At 39.8% G+C, this 9,761-nt stretch overlaps 1 protein-coding gene across 1 annotated transcript in view; it reads right to left on the minus strand.

The window, feature by feature from the left end:
* The window catches only part of mettl15 (methyltransferase 15, mitochondrial 12S rRNA N4-cytidine), a 44,954-nt gene extending 35,266 nt beyond the window's left edge, over positions 1-9,688 (minus strand). The window contains exons 1-2 of the mRNA XM_068730885.1: positions 9,647-9,688; positions 7,799-8,044 (exon numbers count right to left, since the gene is read on the minus strand). Coding sequence (XP_068586986.1) covers positions 7,799-8,029 — 231 coding nt within the window. The 5' untranslated portion in view covers positions 8,030-8,044; positions 9,647-9,688. The remainder of the gene's footprint in view (positions 1-7,798; positions 8,045-9,646) is intronic.
* Between the last annotated feature and the right edge of the window lie 73 nt (positions 9,689-9,761).

Below are 9,761 nucleotides of genomic sequence, written 5' to 3' on the forward strand. Positions count from 1 at the left end.
CTTTCCATGACTAGTATTATCATCAGTAGACTAATATTTTGTATTTTCTTAAAGGATTGCCCCAGTGTAAATGACATTCAAATTCATTCATACAGGACTCCTACAAATCAGAGCTGTGGGCAGCAATTCAAATACCTACAACCAGGCTGGTTGACACATTTCAATCATCCCACAGTACCTACGCTCATATTTCCCATCCCTGAGCTGGCACAGATCTGTTGTTTGTAAAGGTGGAAATGACCAAAGGTCAGACTTTGAGCTGAACAAATGACCATCAGCCGGCCCCGAGCTTTCAACCTCTGACAGCAGTCTTTGGGGGTAATGGTAAAGTCTCAGGAGTCTATGGCTGCCTAGAGGGTACCTAAGCTTGTGAATGGGGGCTGTCCCTCAGCAGGATGCTGCTGATACAGTCAGGATCAAATTGACCACATCGAACACTTGCTGCCAGTGTGCATATATTTCCTACAGGTACTTATCAGCAAAAAGGTGATGGTGTGAGCCATCTGTGAATTAAATAATATGACTGTGCCGTGATGAAACAGATCAATGCTGGTTTTAATATTGACATTTCATACAAAATTTATAAAAAAAAAAAAATCTGCATTGCATTTGTTGAAAATGGCTCAAAACGCCATCTACTGTTTTAAATCAGTCCTAATCTTGCAAGGCCAATTCTGAGACAGAGTCGACCGTCTGGGACCCTCCTCCCCTCTACCCATAGGGTCTATCGTTTTTACAGCACAAGCCTGTTCTCTCCTTTCTGTGTAATGGAAATCAAGCCATCTGTAAATCACAAAATCTGGTGAATCTGTGTTAATGACTGATTATATATACATATATAGCTATGTGCTTTACTACGCTGTGACAAGAGTGTGTAGATTTACCATTAAGTTGTTTAAATTTCCTCATTTGGCGGCTGGATAGTCAGCTAGCTAACATTAGAGAATGATCGGAACAGCTGGCTGGCAGTTGGTTACATTTTAATGTTAGAATTGATGCAATGGTTCTCAGAAAGGCTTTCCCTCAAAAGTAATCCATGGAAGAAGATTGTCCCCATCTTTGTTTCCAAGCAGGTTTTTAATAAATTCATGTTAAGCAGGGTAGTATAGGCTAGTTTATATAAAATCGGCAACTCTGTGTAGGGACACTGGTTAAACTGTGGAGGTATACACTGTGTAAGAACTGTGAAAAGGAAGCAAGGAAATTTCTGCTACTGGTTTAGGTCAGTAGTGTCATGTAGTGTCGAGGGGACATGCTCTTCCCTGCCAAATTAGTCGGGAAACAGAGTAGGCAAGGAGTGGAAGCCCTCCAGCTGAGAACAACAGCACTTCATCAGGATGCTGCTGGGAATATAGATAATGTTGAATACACAGATAAGGTCACTGCAACTGACTTTATCAGAAAAGGTGCAACAGCAGTTTAAAAAAGATCATTAGGATGCAGGAACACATGCTGAGAAAGATCAGTAAGAGAAATAACACCGGTTTTAAAACACCTTCACTTTAAATTGGCCTCAAGAATTGGAAAGTCGCTGACTATCATTTTCTCCTCTGTGTCGACGATCAGGTAAAGAGTAGAATCACCCTGTCTGCATGTCTTCGACCACTTGCTGATGACATTGCGTTGCACTGTGTCAAGTTGAGCCAGGGGCCCATTTCACCACATGTGCAAGCTGCAATTTCCAACATGAGGTCATTTCCTCTAATTTTGACCTCTTTCAATCCTTAAAAAGCAAATGCCATACTTGCAGCGCATGAGCAGTTGAGAGCCCAGAAGGACTCGCAAATGTGTCTGCAATTTAAGAGAAACAATCATTTCTGAAACGCGACGCTGCTACCCTTTGCGATCTGCGTGTGCTCACAAAATGCTTTTGTGAAATGGGCCGCACCTTTGATGACACTGCACAAAAAGCAAGTGTGTGTTGGCTGGTGTTTACAGATCGGGTCACTTTTGTCTACATCACCGCCTCCACGGGCATCACCACACATCTCTGGTGTTTACAATATGACAGCCTGGTTGTAGCATGTGTGGCTGGGCCCTGCGCTATACTTTAATGATACCGCAAAATGAGACTGCTGTTAAAAACATAATTTCATGAGGGGAAGCATGTCGAACATGGCAAACAATTTACTGCAGCAAGGTAAATAAATTCACATTTTGGGTATCAGTTAATGCCTCTTTTTTGCTGTTTTACAAAAAAAACAACTAAATGTCTAAACATTTGTGATAGCTCAACCTTTCTGTGAGTCCAAATCAGATGAAAATCAAGATATATTTTGCTATCAGCAAATTTGAATAGTCTAATAATATGACAAGAAGTGGAACCATTTGTTAAAAACCAGAATCAATCAGAAAAATAAGAATCAAAATTACAAAGCAAATACGCATACCGAAACCGTAAGATTGATAAACAGTAACTAGACTACATGATGGATGTTTTGTTTTATAATTATCCTGAACATATTTAAAAGAAAGACCACTGAGATAATGCAGTTGGACCTCACACAAACACCAATTGAAGATGTGTTGCAGGAATGAGTCATCTGCTGTCCACAGGGCATGTATCTGATTAGCATACCCACACTCACACACCAGGAACAAATGTAAATATTGCAATAAAACCTGGTGTAATAGCATCAATTCAGTGTCGAGGATGGGTTCCAGTGTATTTTCACTGAGTTTAGCAATATTGGATGCATGTGAGCATAGAGTTATACAATTTCAATAATTGTTATTAAAGCTACATGCAAATATAACTCAATAATTGATGTTGTAGCAGCACTCTTCTCCAGTTTACCCCTGTGCCATGCACTGTTATGTGCATGCATCAGTTGTAAAGAGATGTCTCTCTCTCTCTCTCTCTCTCTCTCTCTCTCTCTCTCTCTCTCTCACACACAGTCAATGTTTTTATGGCAAATTCAATCAAACATTAATAAAGTGCAACATTTGGGAAAGTATTTACTTTTAAGAGAGCATTTAAGCTTTATTGGGCGATATATTGTAGAATAAGCTGTGAGCTATATACAGCTTTGTAAGCAATGTAGCAAAACTGGAAAGGTGAGCAAATATAGTTTGCAAGGTGGGAGGCGGATTTACTTGAGCTAAATTATGATAGACACCATCTGCTCAGGTAGGCACAAGAAGGTTCACTTTATTTGTTGAAGTTGTTGTTTAAGTGAAGCTGGAGAATGTGTAAGATAAAAGGGCTAAAACAACTCAACAAGACAGTGAAGCACCCACAAAAGGGTTGTCTGCTCAGCAAAGCCGAACGATTTGGCGCTCTGTAGACTGAGGCACCCCATTTGGCTAATGAAGTCCCAGACTGTCTTCACACCACACCCCCACCCACCGCTCTACTATGAAATGTTCTACTCATGAAAGTAATGAGGCAGGGACGGAGAAAGAGTCTTCTGGCCACTGATAACCTCAGACTAAACTTGCAACCTTACGAGACAAGGGCCTAATATCTGGCCGTCAATCAGCCCCAGCATCCCTGGCTGGAGTGTTTAATTACAAGGATCAATTATTCACCAGCCTCCTCTTTCACTACTCAGTGCTCCCAAAAAAGGAGCGTAAAGAGAAAAAAAAGAAGAAAAAAAACATTAAAGACCCAGAAGAGGTTGTGGTGGCATTAATTGTGCAAAGAACATAATAAGTTGCTTGTTCCAGATAAGAGAGATCGTGTTTATGTTGTGCATCATGTACGATTTCAGTATTTGTTGTCAGATTAATGTACATAAAATGTCATTCTTAAGCCTACAAAAACACAACGGATTACAGTTGAAATTGAAAATAATAATAAAAAAAAAAAAAGATTACAATAAACTCTTGGGACATTCATAAAATGCCAGTGATGTCTGAGGACACACTGGCTGTAAAATAATTGTATCGACATAAATAAAAGTTAATTTATAAAGTGCTTGTCATAACAGTTTTACTTAGTTCTTTACAAAAAAGAAAAGATGCAAAGACAGAATGTTGAGTTACTGAAACTCCCTGTACTTCATATTTACTTCTGAAGCAATTTCTAGTCTTCAGCTGCACAGCACAAACAGCAACTGCAAGGCTTTTAACTAATTTGAAGAGACAAGATCATATTACCCCTTTGCTTGTCTTCACAACAGCGCTTCACCTGGCTGACGCTGGGAATATAAGTTATAGCACAAATGTTGCTCACAAAAAAAAGGATCAAATTTCAAATCCCATGTACTGACAATCAGAGAGAGAATATATATAACGCATATTGAAATTTCCTTCAATTGCTGCCTGTCGGTTTTACAATAGAGGTTTTATAGATTGCATATTAAGTTTCTTAATAGCCTTGCACAAAAGTACATGGTGCCCCCTGTACTGTAGACTCAGAGTCATTTCTCACCTCAGCTGGCCCAAAATTCTGCTGTAAGACTTCAAACTAATTAAATGAGACAAGATCATATTAACCCCATCAATGCCCCTCTTTACAAGCTGGTACACTCAGTACCCGATAAAAGATTATCCTCTGCTGACATTAGCACACTAGGGGACACATTTGAAGATATGCTGGATTAACTTGCATTAAACATTGATGCATTTTTCCTCCCGGACAACCGAGCTATAAATTCCACAAAAAACACATTTAATGTAAAAATGGCAAATTACAGATGAAACAGATGGTTCCTCATGTCACACAGCTGTACACTACTTATTATAGTCTGTGTTCTATCTTGCATCTAAAAATGTAAAAATTAAAAAAAACACTGAGAAGTAGCAGCTGGCAGAGTGTTTTGTGGTGATCCATCCAAAGAACAGAGTGCCTCATCATGTGTCCGAATTACAGCCAGCCAAATAACCCAAATAACAGGGGAAGTGAAAAATGCAGCATTCAACTGCTGTGGTTCAGGGCCTTAACAAGCTACAACACCTGTGATTTGTGGTTTGCCTGTTTTGCTGTATTTTGTGCTAGATTTCCATTGTCATCATGAGTCTAGCCTGGTTTTTGCTATTTATTATGCGCAGGTTCCACGTCGACAACCACCTGCTTTCCACAGGAGCTGGCATTCATGCTTCTGGTACTTTCATGATGACCCCAGGCTTCAAGATTCCAGTGCTTTGGTGGTCTTTTTTTTATTTTTTATTGTTTACTGTTGTTGCCTTTGAATTTGCATAGCACAGATACATAGTTGACTTGAATTAAATCATATAGACTGTTCATTCAGACTATTTGTATGTGGACATTTCTAAATGACTGGCATGATGCTAAAGCCGATAATTGTAACGAACAATAGATCTCCTGCCATATCATCATCATATGTAACTGTCCAGCGACAGTTATTATTTGCCTAATCCTACTAACAAATGTGTTGATCGTTGAAAGACCCCGATATTGATCCAAAAAAGGAGGTTTAACACTTATGGTCTTATAAATTCCACAAGAGGGAGTGTGTTGAGACCGAAATGTAGGAGTAGGCAGCTCGTTTCTCCTTCGAACAGCAGCACAGGGTTTTTCCCCTGGACTCTCAGCTGATGGCTCATTAATCTATTCTAGCGGAGGTCCCCTACGCAAGCAGCCTGTGCCAGTGGAGGACTTCTCATCCTTCGTCCTTTTTAGCCCATGCTTTTACATAACCATGAGTATTAACAAGTTGAGGGGGAAGTTACATGAAAGCATTATAACAAAGAAAAAACCTAAACTTATTATTTATTATTGCGGCTTCACAGCTGTGATAATAGCAGAGTTTGAAAACTTTATTTAAGTTTGCTGTAGCGGGATGAGAGATTAGCCTTGGACAGACACAGAGGCGCACGTCACTCAGTCACAGACGCACCGACTCACACAGTCACACACAAGACACGTAACCTCTTGTGATCCTTCTTGAAAACATGTGAGATATGATATTTCTGTCATATCCCCCACCGCTCCCTTTAAGTCAATTAGAGATGAGCTGTGTACATCTTTGTTAAGTGAATGTATGCGTTCAGTGAAGAAACATGAAAACTATCAATCCAGATCCAATAAGCATTTGTAAAACAGTGGAAATATAGTGTAGGCTACCAGTGCAAATTAGCAACCTGTAAACACATTTACAGACAGACGGCCTGTGTGTGGGAGGCAGCAGGGCACTGAAAGGCTCCATTTACACACTTTTGGTTTAACTGCAGTATATGCTCTGACACCCATCATGGCTTAAGTACTCCATTCATACATACTCTGCTTCAGCTGACAAGAGCAATTACATTTTGGTGATTATTTTTACAATAGTCATTCAAATTATACATCTCACTGCCCTCGGTGATTTCAGTGGACACTTGTATCAGGTTTTCAATCTCACAGCAACTGATCTGTTAGCGACACCATCACTTAACCACCACAAATGTGACCGCTTAAATGACAGCTCTGTCAGGGAGTCGTGACAGAATTCAGATTGTTGATTGCCTGACTGAGACGGACAGGGCCGTCTTTACAGAGTGATGATTTAGCTATAGAAATGTGTAACATGGCAATGTGTCAGCACCCTAATCAGGTTGTAGTGCTGCTGTGCTTATAGAACGTATATAACCGTAACATTATGTGTCATCATACAAGTAAATAAATCAGCAGACATCGGCAGTTAAGCAACATTTAAGACACGACTTCTGGATGTAACATTTCCACAACGCGTCACACTAAGTGAGGTCCACAGCATGTACTGTACAAAAAAACAAATCTATCAAACTGTTTTTAATAGCATCTGATTGGCAAGCTGTCTTGGGACAGTTGGCAAATGGGCGGACAGCGGAGGAGTTTAGAGGTGCTAAAGTTCAGGCAGGAGCGACGCAGCACCCTGTGTCCTGCCAACAGCCTTACAGTGGCGCAGTTCCTGACTAAGTTGTTGACCCATGGCCCCCACCTGTCTTGACCATGCATTATATGGGGGGGGGGGCATCACTTCCCCTCCTATGCTTGCTGCCTGCCACACCAGAAGGCTTTTGACTCATGCCCATCTGTCCTGGTAGTACATACATTAAGTAAAAGCCAAGCTGTCAGCACCCTGTCCAATTCACGCATGCCTGTATAACAAAACGTTGTTATATAGAGCGTGAACAGAATTTTTACCGAAGCAACAAACATCTCGGTAAAGAGAATAATTATCAGTAAAGAGGTCATTTCTAATAGCTATCTTCAGATAACAATGATATACTCTTGAGGTGTTATGATGCAGGCATTTGGAAAACTATTTCTTAAGACTGATGTTCTTTCATTTTAAATCCAATTAAAACCAAATCATGTATTTGTTACTAAACTAATAGAACATACCTGCAATATATTTTATCTTCGTGGAGATTAAAATGTACAATGTTGTCATTTTTGAGAATGAATGTAGTTAGTACACATATCAGAGGGACATAATATAAGAAACTCCTCTCAGTATGAGTTTGCATGCCTATGTCATTACCACAGCAACCAAAGCAGACCAGACAACAATGACTGAAAATAAAAATAGGACCTAATCACTTACTTATATCACTGAGAAGTCAGTCCTTGACATTCAATATAGACACACATCAGATTTGCAGACAGTCTGAACACATTCTAAAAGCTTTTTAATGTATGAATATATTAGTGGATGAATATATTCTGGCAATAATTGTAATAAGAAACAAGTAAAATGACACTGTTTTGTGTCATTTTTGTTTTTTGTTTGAATACTTTTACACAGAACTGATTTGATCTGAATGAAGCTTTGACTTTTTAAAAAAACATTTTAACAATTTAATTAATGTAATTTTAACATTACCTTTCTTTTGAAAAACTGCACAAATAACAAAGATGCAAACATACCTGACCTGGCTGGATGTCTAAGTAATGAAGCACCTCTTTAAGCATAACAGGTGTGTGAGGAGGCTTTTGGGTTAAAACAGAAGACAGTTCTTCAGATCTGTCAAGGGGACCAGGACCAGAAGATGCACAAGCTGCAGAAGAGTGCAGCTTTAACTTCCATGACCTCCATGCTCTCCACACACTATGATTTGTTTTCCATAACATTGGGTTGGAGCACACTGAAAAAAGCATGATCCCTTTGATGATCTACGGAGAAAACAAGAGCAACGTGTTCAAACCAATTTAGAGGAGCAGGGCTTGTAACACTTTGACAGGTGACCACAGATTTGAAAATAGCAGGATAAGTGTTGGTATTTACTAAATATTGGGCCTACATCATAAGAGCAATCTTGCAGATATATTGTGCTGGAGGCTTTTTAACTGACTTAAACAGCTGGTGTCCAACCTGAGATGTACAACCAAAACAAGAGGGCATCACAGTTTTATGATTTCAAGATGTTCAAGATCACTCTGAAGGTTGAACTCTTCCAGCAGCCCACATCTGTGGCTCAAACACTGTATCACCACCACTCCCTCAAGACAAGTAAGTACATCTTTGGTTAATTAGTTGAAGATTTTGGCATTCTACATGAGCAACACTGCCTGCAGTGAGCCACATGGTTAAAAGGGTATTCAGGTGTTTCCTGGCAACAAGATGCATTGAAAATTAGAGCTCAGTTAGTGACGCACGATTCTAATGAAATAGAAATATGTGCAGGAGCTGAAGAAATTCAATTAATTTGCACAAAGCATTGGTGAACATACAGCAAATGTTCAATGGCAGCAAAGCATGACCCAGTATTTGAAGAGATGACGATTAAATATTAGGTGATAATAAAGCATGATTGTTGTTAGATTGTGGGTCACAGCTGCTGTACCTTACAGGATTCAAAATCAACTTTGCATACATATTATTATTACATTACAGTTGTCTGCATCAAGATGTAAAAAATAATGTTACGTCTTTCAGTTAAGCTAAGCTAGACTACTAGAAGAGCAGAGAAGGAAATTAATGGACTGTTTGAAGCATACTTATCACTTGTGAATTATTTTTATCTGTGCCATCTTTACAACTTAATATAACCAATGTATCATGACATATAAGTCTATCATTCCATTCCCAGTACCATAAGGTGAGTGAAAGGTAGAACATACTAGGGATAGGATCATAGTGGCATCATTATTCAATTTGAGGAGGTATTTGTTTCCAAGGCCCCCTTCTCTTATGGTCATGGCTACTTAGTTGCTATAGCCATTAAGCTATGCGTGGGGCTAAAAGGTCACAATAGCATAACTTTACAACACAATCTGAGTAACAGTAACAATGTCTCATTTTACCAGACGCGTGGATTCAAGTGCATGTTGCTATGTTGTTAAAAATACGCAGTTTTTGTGTGAAGCAGCTAACTGACTTGCTAAAAACACAAGAGCTAACGTAAAGCGAATGTGCAAGAAGTTACGCATGCGCAGTCTAACCTTAACAAAGCTGTTAAAGATGTGTTTCGCGTATATCTTGGAGATGAGATAAGAAGGGTTACGCAACGTTCAGTATACCATTAGCTACTCATTATCACGTGTGTGCAGTAGCTGTAACGTTATCATATCGTCAGTGGCTTTTTTTAAGCCTGACGATAGAGCTATGCATAGGATACTGTTGCTATGCCACCATGTTGGGTGCCCACGCGCGATTACCAACACGAACGAATTCACGGATAAGGTCGCAACAGGGCATTCTGTTAGAAATGTCTGACTAAGGTGACCTGTTACTGAGACACGTGTCTACACCTCTGAAAGGTATCAGTAGCTTACCGTGGTAGAACAGAGCGTAGCTCCTCCTCCAGCAGCAGCATGTCCGGCGCGTCACTGTGACGTCACTGTAACTCACATCCAATCAGCTGCGACAGAGGAACAGGGCTTGTTTTTG

Source organism: Cebidichthys violaceus, unplaced genomic scaffold, assembly GCF_023349555.1.
Source record: "Cebidichthys violaceus isolate CVI_PGR_0920_01 unplaced genomic scaffold, fCebVio1.0.p SCAF_5, whole genome shotgun sequence".
Taxonomy (NCBI): Eukaryota; Metazoa; Chordata; class Actinopteri; order Perciformes; family Stichaeidae; genus Cebidichthys; species Cebidichthys violaceus.